This window comes from Elephas maximus, chromosome 16, assembly GCF_024166365.1.
Source record: "Elephas maximus indicus isolate mEleMax1 chromosome 16, mEleMax1 primary haplotype, whole genome shotgun sequence".
NCBI classification, from domain to species: domain Eukaryota; kingdom Metazoa; phylum Chordata; class Mammalia; order Proboscidea; family Elephantidae; genus Elephas; species Elephas maximus.
Genome location: NC_064834.1, coordinates 39,558,333 through 39,585,465, shown reverse-complemented (window position 1 = coordinate 39,585,465; position 27,133 = coordinate 39,558,333). Strand labels below are relative to the sequence as shown.

Here is a 27,133-nt window from a genome sequence, read left to right as displayed (position 1 = left end):
TTTCATAATAAACTTTGTTATGCCAATTGACCTAGATGTCCCCTGAAACCATGGTCCCTAGACACATGCCCCTGCTATCCTGCCTCTTGAAGTGTTTGGTTGTGTTCAGGAAACTTCTTAGCTTTTGGTTTAGTTTAGCTGCGCTGACTTCCCCTGTATTGAGAGGAGCACAGTTTAAATAATTCCTACTTGGGGTGCCAAGATAAGGAAACACCTCTGTGAGAGCAAAAAGGTGGGAAGTGCTAGGGGCAACCTCACTGCTGGTTAGTATTTTTCCTAAAGCCTCTTGTGGGCTTGGAAGCAACTTCTAACTGAGAAGAAAAAAAAAAAATTTTTTTTTTTTTTTTAACTGAGAAGTGAATATATTGTACTTAGGAATATTCTTTCATCAAAGCTAAGATTTTACTGTATACCCGTTGGCTGGCATCAAGGCCCCAGATGAAATCAAAGTGGTTCCAATCTGGCAGTAGTTTGAAGTAACTGAGATTTCTGATTTGAGGGAGTATCCTGGCCACGTCCTTGGGCGTTACAAGTACATCTTGTCCACCAGCCCAAATAGCAGTAGGCACTTCCATGGCAGTTAAGTCATATAGTGGGGGACCACTCTACGGAAGAGGAAAGAAATGTCATTCATAAGAGGAAGAACAATTATAGCAACAGCCACATTCAAATAAATAGAGAGGTTGCACAATGAATATCTACTATGACAATAGCTCTCTCTGGCACTGTGGAAGATGGGATGAAAACCTCACTGGTCCCTACCTTCAAGGAACTTGAGAAAAAATAAGCAAGACAAGATAGCTAAATAAACATTTGTGTACAAAGTAGGGTATATTGAATGCTATAAACCAAAAACCAAACCAAACCCATTACCATCGAGTCAATTCCAACTCATAGAGACCCTAAGGACAGAGTAGAACTGCTCTATAGAGTTTCCGAGGAGCAGCTGGTAGATTTGAACTGCCAGCCTTTTGGTTAGCAGCCGATCTCTTAACCGCGGTACCACCAGGACTCCCAAATGCTATAAAACACTCCCAAAATACAAGAGAAGTAAAGACAAGGAAGAAATTATTTCTTATTGGGGGCTTCATTAAAAGAAGTCATTTGGAATGACTCTTGATGGATGGTTGGATTTTGACAGGCAGGAATGGGGGTAGGAGAGCTTTCTAGGAGGCAAGAAGATTCTGCAGGCCATGGTCAGCAATACACATGGTCCAGTGTACTTGGAGGACAAAATCTGTGAGCAAGTACAGCAGGGTATAAGGCTGGAATCAGACAGTCAAGATCTGAATGCCAGTGTAAGGGATTCAGATATCTTCTAGATGTTTTGGGGGCAAAGCAGGGTTATTTTTCAGAGCTGTACGTCTATAGGGTCGCTATGAGTTGGAATTGACTTGATGGCAGTGGGATTGGTTTTTTGGTTTTGGATGTCTTAGGAAGAATGGATTGGTATCAGTTTGTGGGATAACTTGAATAAGGGGTGGGTTGGAGGTAGCTCCTGAATAACTCTAGGCAAGTAGTAAGGATGGTCTACAGAAGGGATAATTGAAGCTATTAAAAAACAAAAACAAAAACAAAAAAACAAGCCCATTGCCATGGAGTTGATTCTGACTCATAGCGACCCTATAGGACACAGTAGAACTGCCCCAGAAGGTTTCCAAGGAGAGGCTGGTGGATTCAAACTGCTGACCTTTTGTTTGCAGCCAGTCTCTTCACCACTTCCCCACCACTGCTCCAATTGAAGCTATGGAGATAGCTAAATTCTCCAAGGGACAAAACTGTGAAGAATCGTGGGAAATGCTGAGAATTTGAGAGTGGTGGGAGGAGAAGTAGCCAGTGAAGGAGATAAAGAGAATAATTAAAAAAAGGAAGGAAAAATCAGAGATCACTGCATTGTGGAAGTCCAAAGTAGCAGAGTTACAAGGAGACTGTAGTAACTAGAATAACATATTTCAGAAGGTGAAAATAGGCAATTATATTTAGTAATTAAATGTCACCAAAAAACCCAAAACCAAACCAGTTGCCATGGAGTTGATTCCACCTCATGGTAAACCCATGTGTATCAGAGTAAAATAGTCCTTCACAGGGTTTTCAATGGCTGTGATCTTTTGGAAGTAGATCACCAGACCTTTTCTTCTGAGGCACCTCTGGGTGGATTTGAATCATCAATCTTTCAGTTAGTAGCTGAGTGCTTAATCATTTGCACCACCCAGGGCTCCGTTAAATGTCACTGGTGACTTCAAATAGAGTGGTTAGAAATATAAAGATAGAAACCACATTTCCTAGACCCAGGAGTAAATGGAAGAATGGAAAAAGTGGAGATATTTAGCTGTTTTAAATATTTAAAAAATATATTGATAAAAACAGAGCAATGGAAAGGTGACTTGAGAGTTGCCAGGTTGAGGGAAGGTTCGTTTGCTGGTTTGTTTTTCATAAAAGGCAGGAGTTCTTTAAGACAATAAAATAGGAGCCAGGAAAGAGAGGAGGTAAGAGAAGGTGGGAGAAAGGGCTCGGGACTAAGCTAATTTGGTAAAATAAGGAACTTTCATTTTCTGAGAGAGAAAGGAGAAAATCAGGAGGACAGAGACATTTTGAGGTAGTTAAGAGGGAAGTTAAGAAATTGTATTCATTCAATAAATATGTATTGAGTGCACAGTATAAATGCCAGGTTCTCTTCCAGTTGACAAAATATCGGTGAGTAAAACCGAGGTTTTTTTTTTAAACACCTACCTTTGTGGAGCTTGCATGAGCCAATCTTTTTTTCTCAATGAAACATAAAGAAGGGAACAGAGATGGTGTTGGGAACTTGCAGAGCGGGTAAACTGTTGGGATTAATTACTCAGAGGGAATGTAATAAAAATTGACTTCATAACTTCTAAAATTACCAACAAACAAAACAGGATTTGTCTGGAGCCAGGTAGGATCAGCTAACCGATGATACGTTCTAAGGACACTGACTTTCTGCACATATGTTAGACCTTGACTGTACACAATCTTGAGTGTGTGTTTTTTGTTCCATTTTCTTGTCAATGTAAAAAATATATAAATATAACATGCTCACTAAAAGTAATTGAAGAAAACCGAAGTATGTAAAGTCCAAAACGAGAGTGCTCTTTAACTTTTTCATGTCTGTCTACTTCCTTTCTCCAAGCCTCCACCTCTTGAAGGTAACCACTTTAATATTTTTTTTCTCAACCTGTCCTAAGCATTTGCCAGTACAGTATATACTTTTCCAAATATACAGTTTGAGGGTCAGGAGAAAACTTTGGGGGTAATAGAAAAGTTCTATATATTGAGCGTGATGATGGTTACACAAATGAATACCTTTCTCAAAACTCATTGAAATGGACACATAAAATGAATTTCATTGTTTGTAAATCAGACCTTAATCAAGCTGAACGAAAAAAAAAAGAAGGGAAATATACATAGCCTGGCTCTTGTAGTTGTCCTAAGGACTAATAGAATCATTCCTCTAACAATCAAATCCATTACTGAGAAATCGACTGCTCTGAATAAATGTGCTGGGAGATTTTAACTTAATGTGCTTAGTCCATGCTTAGAAGCTCAGTATTTGCTTGAGTACCAAAATGGTGATAATGGGATAAATTGAAAGTACAGATCTAAATCTATCTACAAATCTTGGTGCATAAAGTTATAGGGGAAAATAATGCTTTAAGACCCAACTCTTTAAGGGCGGATAATACTCTCAATTTTCATTTGGAATCCTGATTTTTCTCCATTGGTATCAAAAAGTGAATATTCATTTGTTCTGTGTCAAGATTTTTATGAAATATTTTCTGTTATTATATAGCCATTAAAAATCATGTTAAAAACTCTCATTAACATTGGTTCTGTCTTGATATGAATGGAAGTTACAAAGAAAGATACATGATTGTGTATAAGCAGTATGATGCTGAGAAGATGGGGAAAATAAACCAAAATATTAACATACCTCGTTATCCCTAGATAGTGGGATTACAAAGGATATACTTTCCTTTATATGTGTTTCTGACTTTTCTGCAATGAGTACAGATTAAAAGTGGAAAAAAGTAATAACTAAAGAAAATTTAATTTAAATTTTTAAAAATTAAAAAAAAAATTATCAGTGCCAGTGCCACCAACTTTCAGGTAATATTCTAACTCTTGAATAATTCTTTCTTATAATTTCCCAAAACCACTATTCTGGGGTCATTCTGGGTAGCTCACTTGGTTGTAGTGACGCATGTTGTCAGCTTCACTTCCCCAGTCATAAGCTCTGAATTCGTCAGCTCCGTACAGCTGAAATAAATAATTTTTAAAAAGAGAACATTCAAGCTAGGACTCATAAGAATAAAATAAAGCTTCTGAGTCTCTAAACCCAAACCAAAGCCATTACGGATGAGTTGATTTTGACACTAGCGACCCTATAGGACAGAGTAGAACTGCCCCATAGGGTTTCCAAGGAATGCCTGGTGGATTCAAACTGCCGACCTTTTGGTTACCAGCCATAGCTCTTAACCACTATGCCACCAGGATTTCCACTGAGTCACTGGAGTAATACCTTTTACCACTTGAAAATGTGGCTGAACAGAGAAAGAGAAGCAATGGTCTCCTTTGTTTGAAGAAAAGGCTAAGGGGAATCCAAGGTTGTAATCTTTAGGGGAGCAGACTGTCACATCTTTCTCCTGCAGAGCAGCTGGTGGGTTATGAACTGCTAATCTTTTAGTTAGCAGCCAGGAGCTTTAACCACTAAGCCATCAGGGCTTGCTAAGACTTCTTACCAAAATAATCAAACCCATTGCCATCCAGGCCATTCTAACTCATAGCGGCCCGAGAACAGAGTAGAACTGCCTGATAGGGTTGACTGATAGGAGCAGCTGGTGGATTTGAACCATTGATCTTTTGGGTAACTGTCATAGCTCTATAACCACTATACCACCAAGGGTCCAAGACGCCTTAAAAAAGAAGAAGAAGAAGAAAAAAAAAAACCCAAACCCGTTGCCATTGAGTCAATTCCGACTCAACAGCGACCCTATAGAACAGAGTAGAACTGTCCATAGAGTTTCCAAGGAGTGCCTGGTGGATTTGAACTGCCTACCTTTTGGCTGACAGCTGTAGCACTTAACGACTACCCCACCAGGGTTTCCCCAAGACTCTGCAGGAGGAAGTAAAATCACAGGCATTTCTCTCTCTGTGTAAGCCTCAGCTCTCCTGGGCTTCCTCAGTTTACCTCTTGCTTTAGCTTAGGGTCTGTTTTACAAGGTCTGGCTTATGTCACCTACTTGGCATCCAGCAAAATCAATGCCTGCTCTTAAAATCCAAGGATCATTAAAGCATAAAGATGGAGACCAAGGACAAAACAAAAGCTAGTGGCTAAGTTTCTTAAAGTAGGCCTGTTAACAGCGGTGAATCTGTCTTTTGATGTATTATGAAAATTATGATTGGAATGGTTTTCCACGACAAAGACTCTACCTGTTTTATATGCAGGAGGTTTTGTACTGATGATCCAGTGGGAGCATGTGACATATACACGTCCATTCGACTCTGATGGAAAAAAAAACACACACACAACAAAATATGTTACAGCAAGAATGAATCACCCACCAAAATACCTGAGGCCTTTCAGGAGCAGAGAACAAGCATACTAAGAATTAGTAAATGAGTACTGGGTTTTTTGGTAATGGCAAAGCAGACTCATCCAGATAAATACATATTCATGTTGGACACTTGGATGCGAGCAAAAAATACGGGCTGAGTAGAGGGATGGGTTGCTTGAGGGCAAACCTGCACTAGCTCTGAAGCTGGGAAATTTTTCTTAATTTGAAGTAGAAGGAGCAGCAATGGACATCATGGAGAAAGCAACTAGGAGAAAGGCTGTGTGTAAGTGTGTGTGTATGTGAATGTATATGTACGTGTGTATGAGTGTGCACGTGTGTGCAGGTACATGCACATACATGATCACAGAACAGGAGATCAGAAGTGCTAGATTTCAGGTCTTACTTTGTTAATCATAAACTTTGTGACTTTGGGAAGGTTATTTAATATCTCTGAGTTTCTGTTTTATTCATCCTTTAAGTGAAACATACTAAAAATCGTACTATCAACTTGCCAGGCTCCTGTGAGGATATAATAAATATTTGAAAAGTAAACAAGCTGAAAACCAATCACTTCCGTATGCACCGTACTTCAATTTTTGTAAACATTTTACAGACTTGTCATCATAATTCCAGGCATTGGAATAAAGTAAAACTCAACAAGGAAAACTATTGAAAATCATTACTTTTGAATAAAAAAAAAAAAAAATTTTTTTTTTTAAGCAGGCTTTAAATAATGGCTCTTCATGGTTTTCAGTCTAACACAACTTAGCCTTTTAAGGAATGGGAGTGAGGAGAGCCGGTGGAGAACAGTTATCTTCTTTGGGACTAGCTGCACTGTAACAGTCTCATTGGCTCCTTTTTGGAACGTGGCAGAGGTAACTATTCAACTCACTACCCATCTGTCAGTTTTTTGTACTGTGCTGGCTTGCATGTTGCTATGATGCTGGAAGCTATACCACCAAAATTTCAAATACCAGCAGGGTCACCCATGGCGAAGAGGTTTCAGTGGATTTTCCACAATAAGACAGACTAGAAAGAAAGGCCTGACAATCTACTTCCAAAAATTAGCCAATGAAAACCCTGTGAATCACAACAGACTATTGCTTGATATCGTGCTTGAAGAGGAGCCCCCTAGGTTGGATGGCACTCAAAATACACAGTGGCCACAACAATGACCTCAGGCATATCAGTGATCAGGAAGATGGGGCAGGACCAGGCCATGTTTTGTTCTGTTGTACATGAGGCCACCAGGAGTCAGAGCTGACTCCATGGAGACTAACAACAACAACTATTCAGCCGCCACAGTAGTCTGCAAATATAATCTCTTTTTCTTCTCCCCCTTCTGCTCATTCTTTTGTTTTTCTTTGTCTTCATCCTCTTCCTCTTTGTTGTTATCTTCTTCTCCTTCTTTTTTAATTTTAAATAACAGGAAACAGAGAGTTGATGAAACAGGACTGCTGCTTCTTCACAAGAAGTGAATTCCATCTTCTTCCTGTATTTTCCAGGTTAAGTGGTAAGTTGTATTTGAGGTCAAAATCATCTACAAGTTAAGGCACACATGAAATACGTTCAATGCCTGCATATGCTTCTCTGTTTTTCTAGTATTTTATTTTTTAATGCACTGTATGGTCCACTGAATACCTGACCTGTGTACAGAGAATCTCTGATTTTAAGTATATACAATATGTCATATGAATTTATGCAGTAATAGGTACATCAAAACAAATCAAAGGAAAGCTAGAATTTCTTAAATTACTGAAAACTTTCATAATCATTATACATACCATGTTCATATTTTTCTGGTTGGATCCACCCAATAAGGACATAAGTTCGCTACATATCACCCAGAGTATTTTATTGTCGCAGATTTTGACAGAAGGTGGCTTTCCTGTTTTATCTTCTAAAAAGAAACCTTTAGTGCCAATAAAAGCCTGTAAAAGTAATATATATATATATATACTTTTTTTTCCAAAAACTATCTTCAGACTTCTTGACATTTTCTTTATCCCTGGTATGAGCCATACTTAGGAATATATTTGTATTTGCTGTTTTGGTCAATGAGACCAATGTATTCAGGAAAACTGACTTATGACTCCGTCTCCAACCATGGAAGATCATCAGTATTATTTACAAAGAGATTGCAGAAAAGGACCCTCAACTCCAAATTGACTTCCCTATGGTGAAGCTTCCCTGTATTTTGTCCAATTAGAGATTGCCCAGCATTTTGTATTTATCATTTAGTGGCAAGGAAGGTGCAACAATTTCCCTTTAAGGTCGGATATTACTTTGAATAAGAAGGAAAAGCAGAGTTTTCTCTGTTGCTCATTGGTACACTGGTTTTATATTAGTGTCCCAGATTAGCTAGTTCTCACGCTGCAAAGTAGAGAGTGGCGCATGGAAAGGAGGGGACACTTGACAGCAAAGATTTGATGATGTTAGAAAGGCATGGGAAAATAATTTGGGTAGAGATCTCTGGTGGGGGGCCTGGAGCTTCTGGGGCCACAGATATTCTGAAAAGCTGGGAATGGAAATAAAAGGGAGATGGAAAGAGGACTTGAAGTAGCAGAAAATTTGAAAGCAGGTGATATAATGCTGAAAGAAGCCAGGGACATTCTTTGCCTCAGACATGACCTATCTATGCAAAACAAAATGTACAGAGCTGGCGTATTTAAATACAGGTGTGTCTGCCTCTGAATTTAATTTAACAAATTAATCTGCTCAACCCTGTCCGAATGTAGAAAACATTTAAAACTCACTGATGTCAATAAACATTGAAATAGAATTATCAACTACACAAAAGGGAAGTTACTGCTTGTGTTTACAGTAAACAAAACAATAAAACTGGTATCAAACCAATCATTAGGCCCTATGGAAAGTCTTCTTTGTGCTAAAACTCACAAATAATAATTTCTGTTCCAACACCACCACCCAAAACCAGAACTTCATATTCTTAAATGTGAATTACTGTGATTCTTTAACTGATCTCCTTGACTTTATTTTGATCCACGTCTAATTTATCCTCTACTCCAAATTGAATGGACAATCTTGGTAAACTATTATGTTCTTTGTGGCAATGACTTTTTTTAGAGAAACAAAAACAGGGAATGGGGGAAAATCCTTTCAATGAACAAAGTCCAAATCCACAATTGGCAGTCAAATTACTTTTCCAACTTTTGGAAAATAACTAAAAAATATTTGAATGAATAATTGAGCTTTAAGATAGAATTGGAATCTTAGCTTTAGTAAATTAGTACAAGCTCCCAAATGGAAAGGGGTATACCTGCTAGGTTCACCTAACATCAAAGTCAGGGGCATCAGTGGTCATATGTAACTCAAGAGTGTCTTCCATTTGGGCATTGTGAATCCATTGACGTGCCCATTAGGGATTGAATTGTGTCCCCGCCAAATCTGTGTGAAATTGGCTAGGCCATGATTCCCAGTATTATGTAGTTGTCCACCATTTTGTGATCTGATGTGATTATCCTATGTGTTGTAAATTCTAACCTCTATGATGTTAATGAGGCAGGATTAGAGGCAGTTATGTTAATGAGACAGGACTCAATCTATAAGATTAGGTTGTATTTTGAGTCAATTTCTTTTGAGACTTAAAAGAGAGAGTTGAGCAAAGAGGAGAGGGACCTCATCACCACCAAGCAAGAAGAGCCAGGAGCAGAGCACATCCTTAGGACCTGGGGTCTCTGCATGGAGAAGGTCCTAGACCAGGGCAAGATTTATGACAAGGACTCACCCCCGGAGCCAACAGAGAGAGAAAGACTTTCCTTTGAGCTGCCACCCTGAATTTGGACTTCTAGCCTCTTAAACTGTGAGAGAATATATTTCTGTTAAAGCTATCCACTTGTCATATTTCTGTTATTGCAGCACTAGATAACTAAGACACTGCCCAACTAAATGTCCCAAGAAAATTTGTAACTGGACCTCATACTGACATAACCCTCAGCTCATCTAGAAGTTCATGTGACATATATTCAGCTCTGCTTATTACTTAGTATATTAAAGTGTGGGTGGGAGCTGTAGGCACTAAGAAAAAGACATACATGCACAAGGGCACACACACACATAAGCACATGCTCACAGAGTCTGATTGCTGTAGATTTCATCTAAATTTCCTACTTCTACTTAAAGGATAATAAAGGATCTGTGATAGAAAATGAGATCCTCAGATAAATTTTGGTGAAAGGGCATGCCTACCTTGATTATGGAATTTGGAAGTAGAAAAATACGGGTAAAAATGCTCGTGGGATATTTGAATGAGACCGTAGGACCCAAGGCAAAATTCATTTTGATTCTTTGTGCCAGTTCAGGTATGGTGGAAAACGCTACAAACCCTGAGAGAACAGGAGACAAGACAATTTTGTAAAAATTAGAGATACTTACGTAATGCTTCTACTAACAGAAGTAGAACTCTGCTTTGTTATTTTTATTCTTCTATTTTGCCATGCTAGGAAACCCTGGTGGCATAGTGGTTAAGAACTACAGCTGCTAACAAAAAGGTCTGCAGTTTGAATCTACCAGGTGCTCCTTGGAAGCTCTATGGGGCAGTTCTGCTCTGCCCGGTAGGGTCACTATGAGGGAGAATCAACTCGACAGCAGTAGGTTTGGTTTGGTTTTCTTATCGCAATGCTATAGGGTGGCTATAAGTCAGAGGTGACTTGACGGCAGACGGTTTGATTTGTTTGATTTAGTGCAGTGATCTTGGGGATGAGGTGGGAAACTTTTCCGAGTTGTTCTGCAAAGATGCCTTTAGCCGTTTCTACTCCTTTGTTCCCAGTTTTTTCTTATTCTCTCTATGGACAATTTAACCTGGTTGGGGAACTGGAGCAGCTAATGGGGGAAAGGTGGAGGAGAAACTGCCAAAGCAGCTACAGCCGGATGAACTGTGGACGACCTTACTTCCCTGGCATGGGGTAAATGCTTGCAATGCTGTCATTTTACTCTCAACTCTGAGATGCGAGGATGAGTCACAGAGCTTCTAGAAATAGTCTGTTCGTGAGAGGTGAGCCAATCAATCCTTTTCTGAAGCATCACCCACTTATTTGGCAGGCTTCCTTTTTCACAATGGAATGAGAGCTCACTCTCCCAGCATTTCACTGGATGCTTGCCAATCCTTCAGACTCTTCCCTGCTTCCAAGATGGAAGACTTGCCTTGGGCTCACCGTGGTTACAACAAGGACCAACTGGCTTCATCCACTCCGTGCTTTCAGCAATTGCATTGCAAACATTTATAGCCTTAGGAGGATGAGGGATAAGATAAGCGCAAGACAGGGAAAGGCAAGGGAAGTATCTGTATATTATGGTTCCCTCATGTGTCTCCTTCAGGAACCTCTATTAATATGTGTGTGTGTGTGTGTGTGTGTCTGGATCCATAGCAGAGGCTCTTTGCTGAAATCCTTGTTGGAATATTAAAAGGGCCTTGGCCAGAAAAAGAACTGAAATATTTGGTTGAGCAATTGATACAAAGACTAAACCAGGCTTATACTGATACTGCCCCCTAGGGAGTGTTTAGAAGTATGTGGAGATAAGTTTTTGGGTGGTCACTTTGTCTGGGGAGCTCTATTGGTATTTAGTGGGCTGGGGCCAGGGTTACCAAATGTCCTATAAATAGTGAACATTTCCCTTCCCAAAATGCTAATAGTGTTCATTGAAAAATGATGATTGAGTTTCCTATGCTGTCTTTGCAGATCATATATAAGAGCATATCCAAGTCCTACCCTTTCTTCCAGACCCAGCTAAAGCCTTTCCTCCTTCATACAGTTTCTTCACAGGGCCCAAGCACCCCATTGGTGAAGTCAGGCTGACCTGGTTTGAGTCTGTGCTTTGCAGCTTATGTGCTAAGGGACGTTGGACAACTCAATTTTTCTGAACTTCTGTTTCTTCTTCTATCAAATAGAGATAATAATAGTAGGATTGTTCTGCAGATTAGAGGGAAATATTGTGCAAAAGGTCCTGAACACAGTGCCTGACACATAGTAAGTGTTCAATAGTGTTAGCTAGTATAGTATAATTATTTGGCTCTTAGTGGCATTTGGGGGTCTCCCATTAGTCATTTGATATCCTTTTAGTTTATGCTCTCTGATACTGTCTGTCCTAAGATTTTAAGCTGCCTGAGGATCAACATATGCTCACTGTTGAGGATGATGGTGATAATGAAAACATTGTAAGAATGTTTATTGTCTCCTGCAGTTTTAGCGGAAACCCTGGTGGCATAGTAGTTAAGAGCTATGGCCACTAACCAAAAGGTCAGTAGTTCAAATCCACCAGGGGCTCCTTGGAAACCTTATTGGGCAGTTCTACTCTGTCCTAAAGAGTCGCTATGAGTTAGAATCAACTCGACGGCAATGGCTTTTGCAGTTTTAATTAAAAAAATTCAAACTGAAATATCACATTCCACATGACTCAGTCCCCAGTCCCTTACTATTGAAAAATTTAGTGGAAAATCAGTAACAAATTCAAAATTTAATTATTATGAATTCCTTTTTTATTTGAAACTAGGTTATTGATTTCTTCCCAAAAGATCCAGGCAATCTTTAAAAAAGTAACATTTCAAAGAGCAGTGTCTTGAACTTTAAAAAAATTTTCTACATACTGCTTACATTTAATTGCTACGCCATACATATTAAATCACATGCTAAGTAAACTCAGCTGATCTATATATAAACGTATATTGTCCAACCCGACAGCAAAATATATCTATCTCTTTTCAATTTGTCCAAATATAAGTCCCACCCTTTTATTTTTTAAAAATCACAGGTGGGTTGTAAGGAAGGTATGACTGATGTATATTTACCATTTCTCGGGGATATTTCAAGTCATTCAGCTTTACATTTTCAGCTGAGGGAATCTAGAAACTTACTCTTTGGAATTATTTCTTTGGATTTTGGTCCATGCTGTCCCTGAGAAACTGCGTCACCATTACAAATGAGGCACTGTGACTAGAGATGGGGAAAGGTTTACCCTACATATTCATGGCCTCTAGGCACGAGGGAAGGGGTGGTCTTTCCACTTAGGGCGCTAGAGTATCTGCCCCTCAAAAGACAGAGAATTAAAAGCACTGTACAGGGAGGGTCACTATGAGTCAGAATCAAATCGACAGCAACAGGTATGGTTTTTAAATGGCAGTTATTCTATTCCAATTTAAGGCGAGCTCTTGTAAGACTCTGATAACATTTGTCCTTCTAAACATACCTATTGTAGTGCCAAGTGAATGTCCAACGAAATACAACTTCTCCTGACCAGTTTTATTTACAATGAAGTCTATTATTCCTGGGAGATCATATCTGGCCATTTCATCAAAACTGCAAAATAAAACAGGGGTTTATAAATACAACTAAGTTTAAAACTCTGAGTGCTTGCACACTCCTCTTTTTTACACTCAGAATTCTGTGCTGTCTACTTATTCAGTGTGTATTTCATTTTTTATCCAATTTTATGTGGTTGAAGAGCCCTGGTGGTTCAGTGGTTGTGTGTTCAGCTGCTAACCGAAAGGTCAGCGGTTTGAACTCACCAGCCGCTCTGCTGCAGAAAGATGTGGCAGTCTGCTTTCTTAAAGATTTACAGCCTGGAAACCCTAAAGGGCTGGTGTACTCTGTCCTATGGGTTGCTATGAGTCAAAATTGACTCTATGGCAATGGGCTTTGATTTCCAAAAAAATGTAGGCAATTGTAACTTTTTCCAGCTGTGTTTATATTTTTTACATTGTAGTAAAACCTGTTTATAGTATCTGAAGTTCATTCTTATCATCCTTTGTCTTCACTCCCTTCCCTTGGATTTCTTTCTCTTCTCCCTCCCAGTCTAGTTTACAGGCCTCTACTGAGCCCTAGTGGCATAGTGGTTAAGAGCTTGGCTACTAACCAAAAGTTTGGCAGTTCAAATCCACCAGCCACTCCTTGGAAACCCTACTCTGTCCTATAGGGTCGCTATGAGTTGGAACCTACTTGATGGCACCTAATAACAACAACATAAGATCGTTGTGTGTTGCAATCAACTCCATGGCACACGACAACACTTTTGACTGAAGGAGCCCTGGTGGCACAATTGTTAAGGCTTGGCTGCTAACAGATAGGCTGGCAGTTGGTACCCACCCAGCAGCTCTGCAAGAGAAAGACCTGGCAATCTGATCCTGTAAAGATTCCTTAAAGATTCCAGTCTAGAAAACCCTATAAGGCAGTCCTACTCTGTCACGTGGGATCGGTATGAACTGAAATCAACTTGATGGTACCTAACAACAATAAACAACAACTTCAAACTTAGATCCCTGGGCGGGATAAATTCTATGGAGCATAGTTCTAGTCTATAACAAATGGCATCACCATGAATTAGAAAGACTTGATGACAACTAACAACTCTTGACATGCCTGTGGGACTTCAAAACTCTTAGTCTTTTTTTTAAAAAATAATTTTTATTGTGATTTAAGTGAAAGTTTACAAATCAAGTCAGTCTCTCACATAAAAAACCCATATACACCTTGCTACACACTCCCAATTACTCTCCCCCTAGTGAGACAGCCCGTTCTCTCCCTCCACTGCCTCTTTTCGTGTGCATTTTGCCAGCTTCTAACCCCCTTCACCCTCTCATCTCCCCTCCAGGCAGGAGATGCCAACATAGTCTCAAGCGTCCACCTGATCCAAGAAGCTCACTCCTCACCAGCATCCCTCTCCAACACATTGTCCAGTACAATCCATGTCTGAAGAGTTGGTTTCGGGAATGGTTCCTGTCCTGGGCCAACAGAAGGTCTGGGGGGCATGACCACTGGGGTCCTTCTAGTCTCAGTCAGACCATTAAGTTTGGTCTTATGAGAATTTGGGGTCTGCATCCTACTGCTCTCCTGCTCCCTCAGGGGTTCTCTGTTGTGTTCCCTGTCAGGGCAGTCATTGGATGTAGCCAGGCACCATCTAGTTCTTCTGGTCTCAGGATGATGTAGTCACTGGTTCATGGGGCTCTTCCTGTCTCTTGGGGTCGTAATCGCCTTGTGTCCTTGGTGTTCTTCATTCTCCTTGGGTTGAGACCAATTGATGCATCTTAGATGGCTGCTTGCTACCATTTAAGACCCCAGACGCCACTCTTCAAAGTGGGATGCAGAATGTTTTCTTAATAGATTTTATTATGCCAATTGACTTAGATGTCCCCTGAAACCATGGTCCCCAGACCCCTGCCCCTGCTACGCTGGCGTTCGAAGCATTCAGTTTATTCAGGAAATTTCTTTGCTTTTGGTTTAGTCCAATTGTGCTGACCTCGCCTGTATTGTGTGCTGTCCTACCCTTCGCCTAAAGTACTTCTTATCTACTATCTAATTAGTGAATGCCTCTCTCCCACCCTCCCTCCCTCCCCACCTCGTACAAACGAAACAACATTTTCTTCTCAGTTTAAACTGTTTCTCAAGTTCTAATAATAGTGGTCTTATACAATATTTGTCCTTTTGCAACTGACTAATTTCACTCAGCATAATGCCTTCCAGGTTTCTCCATGCTATGAAATGTTTCACAGACTCCTCACTGTTCGTTATCGATGTGTAGTATTCCACTGTGTGAATATACCATACTTTATTTATCTATTCATCAGTTGATGGGCGCCTTTGTTGCTTCCATGTTTTTGCTATTGTAAACAGTGCTGCAATAAACATGGGTGTGCATATATCTGTTCGTGTAAAGGCTCTTATTTCTCTAGGATATATTCCAAGGACTGGGATTGCTGGATCATATGGTAGTTCTATTTCTAGCTTTTTAAGGAAGCGCCAAATCGATTTCCAAAGTGGTTGTACCATTTGACATTCCCACCAGCAGTGATAAGTGTTCCAATCTCTCCACAGACTCTCCAACATTTATTATTTTGTGTTTTTTTGGATTAATGCCAGCCTTGTTGGAGTGAGATGAAATCTCATTGTAGTTTTGATCTGGATTTCTCTAATGGCTAATGATCATGAACATTTCCTCATATATCTGTTAGCTACCTGAATGTCTACTTTAGCGATGTGTCTGTTCATATCTTTTGCCCATTTTTTAATTGGGCTTTTTGTCTTTTTGCAGTTGAGTTTTTGCAGTATCATGTAGATTTTAGAGATCAGGTGCTGATCAGAAATGTCATAGCTAAAAACTTTTTCCCAGCCTGTAGGTAGTCTTTTTACTCTTTTGGTGAAGTCTTTGGATGAGCATAGATGTTTGATTTTTAGGAGCTCCCAGTTATCTAGTTTTTCTTCTATTCTTTATAATGTTTTGTATACTGTTTATGCCATGTATTAGGGCTCCTAACATTGTCCCTATTTTTTCTTCCATGACCTTTATCATTTAAGATTTTATATTTAGGTCTTTGATCCGTTTTGAGTTAGTTTTTGTGCATGGAGGGAGGTGTGGATCTTGTTTCATTTTTTTGCAGATAAATATCCAGTTATGCCAGCACCATTTGTTAAAAAGGCTGTCTTTTCCCCATTTAACTGTTTTGGGGCCTTTGTCAAATATCAACTGCTCATATGTGGATGGATTTATGTCTGGATCCTCAATTCTGTTCCATTGGTCCATGTATCTGTTGTTGTACCAGTACCAGGCTGTTTTGACTACTGTGGCGGTATAATAGATTCTAAAATCAGGTAAAGTAAGGCCTCCCACTCGGTTCTTCTTTTTCAGTAATGCCGTATATATCCGGGGCCTCTTTTCCTTCCAAATGAAGTTGGTGATTTGTTTTTCCACCTCATTAAAGAATGTCCTTGGGATTTGGATCGGAATTGCATTAAATGTATAGATCGCTTTTGGTAGGATAGACATTTTTATAATGTTAAGTCTTCCTATCCATGAGGAAGGTATGTTCTTCCACTTATGTAAGTCTCTTTTGGTTTCTTGCAGAAGTGTACTGTAGTTTTCTTTGTATAAGTCTTTTACATTTCTGGTAAGATTTATTCCTAAGTATTTTATCTTCTTGGGGGCTACTGTAAATGGTATTGATTTGGTGATTTCCTCTTCGATGTTCTTTTTGTTGGTGTAGAGGAATCCAACTGATTTTTGTATGTTTATCTTGTATCCCGATACTCTGCTGAACTCTTCTATTAGTTTCAGTAGGTTTCTGGAGGATTCCTTAGGGTTTTCTGTGTATAAGATCATGCCATCTGCAAATAGAGATACTTTGACTTCTTCCTTGCCAATCTGGATGCCTTTTATTTCTTTATCTAGCCTAATTGCTCTGGCTAGGACTTCCAGCACAATGTCGAATAAGAGTGGTGATAAAGGGCATCCTTGTCTGGTTCCCGATCTCAATGGGAATGTTTTCAGACTCTCTCCATTTAGGGTGACTTTGGCTGTTGGCTTTGCATAAATGCCTTTTATTACATTGAGGAATTTTCTTTCTATTCCTATTTTGCTGAGAGTTTTTATCATGAATGAGTGTCGAACTTTGTCAAATGCCTTTTCTGCATCAATTGATAAAATCATGTGATTCTTGTCTTTTATTTATGTGGTGGATTACATTAATTGTTTTTCTAATGTTGAACTATCCCTGCATACCGGGTATAAATCCCACTTGGTCGTGGTGAATTATTTTTTTTGATATGTTGTTGAATTCTATTGGCTAAAATTTTGTTGAGGATTTTTGCATCTACATTCATGAGGGATATAGGTCTACAATTTTCTTTTCTTGTGGTGTCTTTACCTGGTTTTGGTATCAGGGAGATGGTGGCTTCATAGAATGAGTTTGGTAGTGTTCCGTCCTTTTCTATGCTCTGAAATACCTTTAGTAATAGTGGCGTTATCTCCTCTCTGAAAGTTTGGTAGAACTCTGCAGTGAAGCCGTCCGTCTGGACCAGGGCTTTTTTTTGTTGGGAGTTTTTTGATTACCTTTTCAATCTCTTCTTTTGTTATGGGTCTATTTAGTTGTTCTACCTCTGTTTGTGTTAGTTTAGGTAGGTAGTGTGTTTCTAGGAATTCATCCATTTCTTCTAGGTGAGTTTTTCATAGCAATCTGATATGATTCTTTTAATTTCAGTTGGGTCTGTTGTAATATTGCCCATCTCATTTCTTACTCGGGTCATTTGCTTCCTTTCCTGTTTTTATTTTGTCAGTTTGGCCAGTGGTTTATCAATTTTGTTGATTTTTTCAAAAAACCAGCTTTTGGTCTTGTTAATTCTTTCAATTGTTTTTCTGTTTTCTATTTCATTTAGTTCAGCTCTAATTTTTATTATTTGTTTTCTTCTGGTGCCCGTGGGTTTCTTTTGTTGCTCTCTATTTGTTCAAGTTGTAGGGATAATTCTTTGATTTGGGCCCTTTCTTCTTTTTGTATCTGTGCATTTATTGATATATATTGGCCTCTGAGCACCGCTTTTGCTGTGTCCCAAAGGTTGTGATAGGAAGTGTTTTCATTCTCATTGGATTCTCTGAATTTCTTTATTCCATCCTTAATGTCTTCTATAATCCAGTCTTTTTTGAGCAGGGTATTGTTCAGTTTCCAAGTGTTTGGTTTCTTTTCCCATTATTGATTTCCACTTTTATGGCCTTATGGTCAGAGAAGATGCTTTGTAATATTTCAATGTTTTGGATTCTGCTAAGGCTTGCTTTATGACCTAATATGTAATCTATTCTAGAGAATGTTCCATGTGCACTAGAAAAGAAAGTATAGTTGGTTGCTGTTGGGTGGAGTGTTCTGTATATGTCTATGAGGTCAAGTTGGTTGATTGTTGCATTTAGATCTTCTGTGTCTTTATTGAGCTTCTTTCTGGATGTCCTGTCCTTCACTGAAAGTGGTGTGTTGAAGTCTCCTACTATTATTGTGGAGCTGTCTATCTCACTTTTCGATGCTGATAGAGTTTGTTTTATGTATCTTGCAGCCCTGTCATTCGGTGCATAAATAATTTAATGTGGTTATATATTCTTGGTGTATTGCCCCTTTAATCGTTATATACTGTCCTTCCTCATCCTTTCTGATAGATTTAACTTTAAAGTCTGTTTTGTCAGAAACTAATATTGCCACTCCTGCTCTTTTTTGATTGTTGTTTGCTGATATATTTTTTTCCATCCTTTCAGTTTTAGTTTCTTTGTGTCTCTAAGTCTAAGGTGTGTCTCTTGTAGGCAGTGTATAGATGGATCTTGTTTTGTAATCCATTCTGCCACTCTCTGTCTCTTTATTGGTGCATTTAGTCCATTTACTTTCAGGGTAATTATGGATAGGTATGAATTTAGTGCTATCATTTTGATGTCTTTTTTTGTGTGTTGTTCACAGTTTCTTTTTCCCACTTGATTTTATGCGCTGAGTAGATTTTCTTTATATATATTGTCCTTTCCTCATATTTGTTGTTGTTGATTTTGTTTCTGCTGAGTCTGTATTTTTCCCTCGTATTTTATTATGATGAGTAGGATAGTCTGTCTCCTTTGTGGTTACCTTATTATTTACCCCTATTTTTCTAAATTTAAAACTAACTTTTATTTCTTTGTATCGCCGTATCTTCCTCTCCATATGGAAGGTGGTTTTTCTGGGTATATTACATTTCTTAGTCCCTCTTTATTATTTTAATGTTGTCTTCTTTTATATAATAACATCGCCGTTACCCTGTGTTGGGGTTTTTTTTTATTATTATTATTCTTGCTTTGTTTTTTTTTGGATTTCCCCATCTGGTTGACTTCTGGTTGATCTGCCCAGTGTTCTAGTCTTGGGTTGATACATGATGTTATTGATTTTCTAACCAAAGAACTCCCTTTAGTATTTCTTGTAGTTTGGGTTTGGTTTTTACAAATTCCCTAAACTTGTGTTTACCTGGAAATATCTTAATTTCACCTTCATATTTAAGAGACAGTTTTGATGAATATATGATTCTTGGCAGGCAATTTTTTTCCTTCAATTTTTAAATATTTTAAATATGTCATCCCTTTGCCTTCTTGCCTGCATGGTTTCTGGTGCGTCGTCCGAGCTTATTCTTATTGGCTCTCCTTTGTAGGTGACTTTTCGTTTATCCCTCGCTGCTCTTGTAGGCAGCGTATAGATGGATTTCGTTTTGTAATCCATTCTTTACCTTTGGTTTTGGCAAGCTTGATTATATGTCTTGGTGACTTTCTTTTAAGATCTGCCTTATGTGGGGTTTGATGAGCATCTTGGATAGATATCTTCTCATCTTTCACAATATCAGGGAAGTTTTCTGCCAACAAATCTTCAACAATTGTCTCTGTATTTTCTGTTATCCCTCCTGTTCTGGTACGCCAATCACTCATAGGTTATTTCTCTTGATAGAATCCCACATGATTCTTAAGGTTTCTTCATTTTTTTAAATTCTTTTATCTGATTTTTCTTCAAATATACTAGTGCCAAGTGATTTATCTTCGAGTTCAGAAATTCTAGCTTCTACTTGCTCAATTCTGCTCCTCTGACTTTCTACTGAGTTATCTAATTCTGTAATTTTATTGTTAATCTTCTGAATTTCTGATTGTTATCTGTCTATGGATTTTTCCAGCTTATTAAACTTTTCATTATGTTCCTGAATAATCTTTCTAATTTCTTCAGTTGCTTTATCTGTGTGTTTCTTGGCTTGTTCTGCATATTGCCTCATTTCCTTCCTGATGTCCTGAAGGGTTCTGTATATTAAACTTTTGTATTCTGCATCTGGTAATTCCAGGAGTGCACTTTCATGTAGAAATCTCCTGGATTCTTTGTTTTGACAGCCTGTTGAGGTGATCATGGTCTGTTTCTTTATGTGACTTGATATTGACTGTTGTCTCCGAGCCATCTACAAGTTATTGTATTAGTTCATGCTTGCTTACTGTGTCATAGCTGCTTGCTTTGTTTTGTTTTGGTATACCCCTGTGGGTTGCTTGAGTGAGCTAGCTTGATTCTTTTCACCTTTGGAGCTCTGGTGTCCTGTCCCCAGCTGGCTAGAGCTTTTATCAGTTGTATTAGTCTAGGAGTCCATTCTGTTTTCTTGTATGAATTCTGCTCAGGTTTCCAGGTAGCTGATATCAAGTGTGTGGTACAGGCTCTGTCCTACAGTCTTAGTGGGGTGGGGGTGATTGGCGTATACACCAGTATCTGATTGCAGCAGGGGGTCATGCTCTGAACTAGGCAGGGGGCTGAGAACTGACCCCCAAGTGTCTCTGAGGAAAATGCGTCTCCGTTCCCTAAAGCATGCTGGTGGGTGGGTTCTGCAGAGGGACCATGGGCACCCAAAGTTTTTGGTTGTAAGGACTGGGAGGTTGAAGTTATCTTTGGACCCCTGTCGCAGGTGGCTGGGTGACCTGAGTGGACCCCTGATGTGGGTAGGTGAGGACCTTGTTTAATAGGGGAAGCAATGTCAAACATCAAACACCCACCTCTCTACTGCACAGCTGAAATGGTTGGAGTTTGCCGACAAGGGCCTATTCTCCCGAAATAGGCCCACACAGGTCCATGCAGAAGGGAAAGGTGCTCAAGGACCACGGATGGTTTATGCCTGGACAGGAGCTGCTTCTGTCCTGAGCTCCCCTGGTTAATGGAGCTAGCAAATTACCTTTTACCCCCAGTTGCAAATTTTTTCCTTCCCCAAGGCTGGGAGGATGGCTCTAGGTGCTCGCCAGTGTCTATCTCAGGCCCAGGGATTCAGCCACTGAAGCCAGCTTGGTGGTGGGGGGGAGCGGTAAAATATACACAAGTACTTAGCTTTTGCCGAGAGCGCCCTTCTCCTCAGGTTCTGGAGGTGTGAGTGGGCTGTGTGGCTGGCCACTTCTCCCTGAGGAAACTGTGGCCGAACACTAGTACCAGCCCCTGCCACCGCTGCCGCCGCTCCAGGAATGGTGCCTGAGTGCTCCTGGCGATTCAGGTCCGGTAACTCCTCTCCACTTCTGAACGGTCTCTTCCTCCCCCTGCCCCTCATTTTGTTGTCTAAGCTTGCCTTCGATGCTCAGGGCTCCCAGCTTGTCACAAATATACTCGTTTCACTTGTTTTTTCGGGTCTTTTTTGTAAAGAGGGCTCAACGGAAGCGTCTGTCTCTTCTGCCATCTTGGCTCCGCCTCCTAGAGTCTTTTAATATCCACCTTTGGAAGCAGGACAGGTTTTAAATCATAGTTCTACCATTTACTAGCTGAGTAGCTTTTGATAAGTTACTTAAATAAATGCTCTGAGCCTAAGTTTCTTCATCTGTGAAATGAGCATGATAGTACCTGGTTTGCAGAGTTGCTGTCAAGATTGGCCAGTATGAGAGAGATGACTGTCTGCTACTAGGCACTCAATGAGATGTGGCTATTGTTAATATTGTAGCTCCCATAGAGACGTATTCCATATCTGCCAAACTTCTCTAGAAGTGGTTCTGCTTGTACTAATACAGGGGAACAAAAAAGGCCCTATATATCACATTTAGTTGAGTCAGATACCCTATGAGCCAAACGCCTGTTTGTAAAAAGCACATGTGAGGAAATTTCTGGATTGAAACTCCCAAGGATAAGAGAATTGTTGTATTTTCTTAATGTAAGCAAGGTTTAAGCTCCTAGTCAAGGACTGGTGACAGACAAAATTTTTCCTCATGCTTGCATTTGTCCAAGAACTCTGACCCTTACAATTTAGTCTGTCCTAACAGGTTTGGTTTTAGTTAGGTGTTATCCTCTTAGTTTGTCCGTGGGTGCTGAATATTTCATTAACATGACACTCTGTTCTAGCAGTAGGGTTGCAAACCAACTGAGAGCTTAGGACTGAGGAAGGGAAGAACATTGTGAGCATTGTCATGTCTGTGGCTTCAACAGAAAAACACTTCGATTCACTAAACGAAAGTCAACATATCAATAGAGTCTTTTCCATTGTCCACTGATAAGGCTTTTAAAACTTCATATTAAATTTTCTGAAAGTGTTATTCTCTACAGTCTCAATCACAGTTTTTCTGTATAAATATAGTACTGACACATTATCTTTGCAAAATTGATTGGCTTTCCAGGAGAAAAGACTTATAAAGGCATCACTAGAGTGAATATAAGTTTCATGAAGGTAGGGGACTTTGCCTCGTTTACTATTGAATGTCCATTGCCTGGAACAGTGAATACACACAGTCCCTGGAATACTAAAGAGTTCTGTTCCTAAAACTGTTTTTAAGTTGAATTTGTACATAAGTTGGAACAGTTAGGTAAGGTTCATCTTAGTATATAGTACATAGTGGACTTTTCTATGCATAAAAAACATTAAAGAAACTTCCAGATACACTAAAACATCTTTAACATAATAATACAGTAATAATAATAATGTTTTTTTCTATAATAATAATGTTTTGATGCACATTGCAAAGTAGCACCCGTTTGTTATTAGGAACCACTGTATGTACCTCCAATTTCTAATATAACAGGCTTTACGGGGATTGGTTCATAACTATGGGTTGTATGTTAAGTTGGACGTTTATAACCCGGGGACTACCTGTGTAGCAGATACTCAATAAATATTGGTTGAATGAATGCATGCATTAGTCGTAACAGATTTCTGGAGCTGTCCCTTTGGACAAACTGATAATGTGCTTATATAGAGTTGAGTGTTAAAATCATCTTGTTAAAATGGTAAAATTTGCCTGTGCGAGAATCAATGGAAACCAAAGCTTCTTGCTGTTTCTCTCCTTTGAGGTGTTAGTAGAAACTACAAGTATCACAGATTATTATTTTTAACGTTATAATTTGTAAAGAAATTGCCTTGAACTTTCCTCATGATTTTTCTTAGATACAATTTACCTAAAAGCCCAGAATTCTTCTTCATTCACTGAGAGGGTTTTGTGTCTTCTTGACCAAGTGTTGCCCCGACTGTTTCCCATCCATACATCATAACCTGCATCTGCTAGAAGGAACCCAAGGCTGCCATTGGCAAAATTCTCAAGCCAAACCGCATTGTCTGCAAACAAGGCATGCTGCATGTACACAACCGGCCGGGGACCTGGAGGGAGAGGAAAAGAGAGACAGAGAGAGGCAGAGAGATAGAGAATAATTTCTGATAAATATAGCATCACAGAACATGATAAACACACACACACAAGAAAAAAGAAAAAACAGAGAATAACATTCATTTTTTTTCCTTTGTCATTACTGTATAGCATTATAATCCCTGCTTTGTACCTTGTTAGCTGGGTGGTCTTGCGAAAGTTACTTATCTCCCTTAAACATCAGTTTCCACATCTGTAAAGTGAGGATTATCAAAATAGCAGCTACCTTGTAGAGTTGTTATATGAAATTCATGAGATAATGCATGTATATCAGTCAACAGAGCACCAGGCACAAAGTATGTACTTGGGAAATGTAGGTTATGTGATTAAATCTTTATGTTTTCCAGGGAGGAAGAGAAGATGAATGTTAATAGACACTGACTAGTTCCCCATGGAGCTCCTGTCCCAATTCTGGAGGGAGAGAGAATTCAGGGAGATGAGAAGAGCCAGGATTGAAGGTTGGGGCACCATCACTTAATGGTTAAGAGCACAGGCTCTGGCACCAGGCTGCCTGCGTTTGAATCCTGGTTCTGTCACTTGCTGTTGTGTGACTTAGGACCAGGTTACATAATCTGTTGGGCTTTAGTTCTTTTATCTGTAAAATGCTGACTATTAATAGTACTCATTCATAAGGTTGCTGGGAGGTTTAACTGATCTAATTCATGTAAAGCATTCGTGTACACCTAATACCCTGTTGCCGTCGAGTCAATCCTGACTCATGGTGACCCTGTAGGACAGATGAGAACTGCCCCAAAGAGTTTCTAAGTCTGTAAATCTTTACAGAAGTAGTCTGCCACACCTTTCACCCATGGAGCTGCCGGTGATTTCGAACCAATGACATTGGTTAGCAGCTGAGAGCTTTAACTATTGTGCCACCACGGCTCCTGTACACCTAGTAAATGGCTTTTTAACTCTAAATCTTGCTAAAACTCTCCCTCCTTAAGCAAAAATTTTCCTAGATTTTCTTCTTTTAAATTTCATAGAACAATACACCTAATAAATGGTTTTTAATTCCCAATCTTTCTAAAACTCTCCCTCCTTAAACAGAAGTGTTCCTATCAAGATTTTCTCATTTTATATTTTATGCCTGTGATTGCCAGATTTAGCAAAAAACAACAAAAAAAAAAAAGAAGAAGAAGAAAGAAAAAGCTAGGATGCCTAGTTAAATTTGAATTTCAGATAAACAACAGATAACATTTCAATATCAGTTCATCCTAAAATGGGACTTATATAAAAAAAAAAAGTATTGTTTATCTGAAATTCAGATTTAACTGGGCATCCTTTATTTTACCTGATAATCCTATCCATACCCCACTCCTATCTTTTATTCTGAAACTCTTCAATTACAGGTTTGTACAGGGAACTTGTCTTTCTGTCCTGTGGGGAGAGAATGCTCAACAACAGGATTCTAGCTGCCACTGAGAGCGAGAAGATGCAGCATGAACGTGGTTTGCCTGCTGTTGTTAGTTGTTGTTGAGTCAGCTCTATCTCCTGGCATATGCAGCTGTCAGTAAATTATTTGCCACCAAGCCTTTGCAGATATTTTGTTGTACTGTTATCTTTCCCTCTTCAGAAGTTTTGCAGTTATTATTCCCCTTTCAAGAAATGTAATTTCCCTGCTTTCTCATGGCTGGTTCAAATCCCAGAATTCAGGTCTTAACAGGATGTTCTTTCATTACAGAAAACATCTGTCCTTTAGGGCAAACAAACGTACGTGAATGTTAAAGTTTTCATTTCCGGCAAAAGTTTCAGAAGTCCCACAGTTATTTAACTTGCTTTGTTATCCTACAGAGGAAGTCCCATTGATTCTAGTCAGGGCAGGAGGCTCTTTTGGGCTACCCCTTAAGCAACTTCACACAGCCCAGCAAATGTCCTTCCAAAAACGATGAAATCCACTTTCTGGGACAAGGCAGTTTTCTACACGAGAAACCAGAAATCAGTAGCAAGCTAACAAAATACAGGCTCCACCTTTGCATTTATACCTAACAAGCAAGCCTGATTGTAGTCAACAAGATCAGCCTTGCCCTTTGTGTTTTTAGGTTCTTGCCTGTCTTCACCAAATTTGAGGGGAGGGAATGAGTGAGCCTCCCTGTTAGCCATTTAAAGACTAATATAATCGTTCAAACCCATTTTGATGAATCGGTCACTCTCTTGAGGAACAGCCAGCATTGAATTTTGGTAATACTCAGTTCTCTTTCTCAGGAGAGGTGTATCTTGTACCTGTGCTCCTAGCATCTCTTCGCCCACAGGGAATTCTGTTGACACTGAGTATGTACCCATCTTCAGTGATGACGTCATACTCCTCACTGGGGTAGCCATTATAGGTGATGATTTCACTCTGCCCAGTAAAAATGTAGGTGTTAGCTGAATGTCTTCGGTAAAGGATATCAAAAGGAAATAGAACAGCATTGGTGTGTACTTACTGGGGTAAATTATCTGAAATTTGTAGCCCCAGGCAACTGTAAAACTAATATAGTACATACAGTTTTGATAAAATTAGGCAGAAAATTAGAAAATGTGAAATAGTGGGAAATATATACACATACATGTATGTGTATATATATATCTAAATAAATATTTGGGTGGGAAAGAATTTTAGTATTGGCATGTTTATTCTGACAATTGTCTTTTGAAACCACTCAGTTTAAAGTTAACGAAACCATAGACTAGTAGAAGGCATTCATATATATCATCCAAATGGTTTAAAGTTCTTAAAATATAAATTCAAAAACTGGGGGGAATCTATGAAAATACGATTCTGCTTTTGTTATTAGAAAATACTATCTATTCTGTCAAAAGATCAGATCTACCTAGCTAGACTCTTGTAGAAATGTTAAAAATCACCTATGTTTTAGATGTTTTCTTATCAGAGATTTTCTGCTTTAACAGGACTTTTGATAATCTCACCACCAATTAATCCTGCTTTATTTGTTGCTCTTTGGAATTTTCCGTGACTTACAATATTCATCCACACTTCAGGATTCGCTTCCTTTTCCAATTCAAAGTATCCACCACCATTTGAAGTTCCACAAATCAAACAGATTGTTGCTAAAAACAGCCACATCATGGGAATACCTGGCATAAAACGTTTAATATTCACAGATTCATTTTGTCCATCCAAGTTTATTAATGACATGAAAATAGTACCCTAACAAAAACTTGAATAATGCCCTGAGAAAGCTGAAAAGGTATGGAGTGAACTAACTTGGAGCACTATTAATCTGTTTTTACACACAGAAACTGTCTTGATGCAATCTGGTTCTTAAAATTAAAGGAATTTGATCTAGGAAGGAAACTTTTTGGTTTTATTTTAATCAGAGTTGGTTGTTTTAAGTCATCGTTCACCTGTGAGCTGCCAGGATACCTAAAAATTCAATGAGGGAGTTTTCATACCACAGCAAAATGGAAGGGTGGAGGTATTCCCTGGCCTAAACCAGTATCCCATAAAACAGATAACAATGAACTAATGAAACTTCATTCAAACAAACAAGCTTATGACAGTTTCTAGAAATGTGACTATTTCTCTCTTTGGACACCCAAACGCAATTTTTCACATTTAAATGTACAGTCTCGCTCCCTTGCCATGGTTATAAACATGGCTTTTCAAAGACAGGCTGGCAACAATCACAGTTTGCTTGATGTAGAAGTGGTGCAGCCAA

At 39.1% G+C, this 27,133-nt stretch overlaps 1 protein-coding gene across 1 annotated transcript; it reads right to left on the bottom strand.

Annotated features, from left to right (window-relative positions):
• Window positions 1-371: 371 nt before the first annotated feature.
• On the bottom strand, window positions 372-26,541 carry LIPN (lipase family member N). The gene is made up of 9 exons (XM_049855427.1): window positions 26,434-26,541; window positions 25,695-25,812; window positions 23,230-23,428; window positions 12,780-12,889; window positions 9,786-9,922; window positions 7,361-7,507; window positions 5,452-5,523; window positions 4,207-4,278; window positions 372-605 (listed from the first exon to the last, which is right to left on the bottom strand). Exons 1-9 carry the CDS (start codon window positions 26,539-26,541, stop codon window positions 372-374), a joined length of 1,197 nt encoding a protein of 398 aa, XP_049711384.1.
• Between the last annotated feature and the right edge of the window lie 592 nt (window positions 26,542-27,133).

Excerpts from the sequence above, each read along its gene's own strand:
- LIPN (XM_049855427.1), bottom strand. The coding sequence starts at position 26,541 with ATGATGTGGCTGTTTTTAGCAACAATCTGTTTGATTTGTGGAACTTCA. Across the intron at positions 23,429-25,694 it reads AAGAGATGCTAGGAGCACAG|GTCCCCGGCCGGTTGTGTAC; the intron begins GTACAAGATACA and ends CTCTCCCTCCAG. Across the intron at positions 606-4,206 it reads ACATGCGTCACTACAACCAA|AGTGGTCCCCCACTATATGA; the intron begins GTGAGCTACCCA and ends CCTCTTCCGTAG.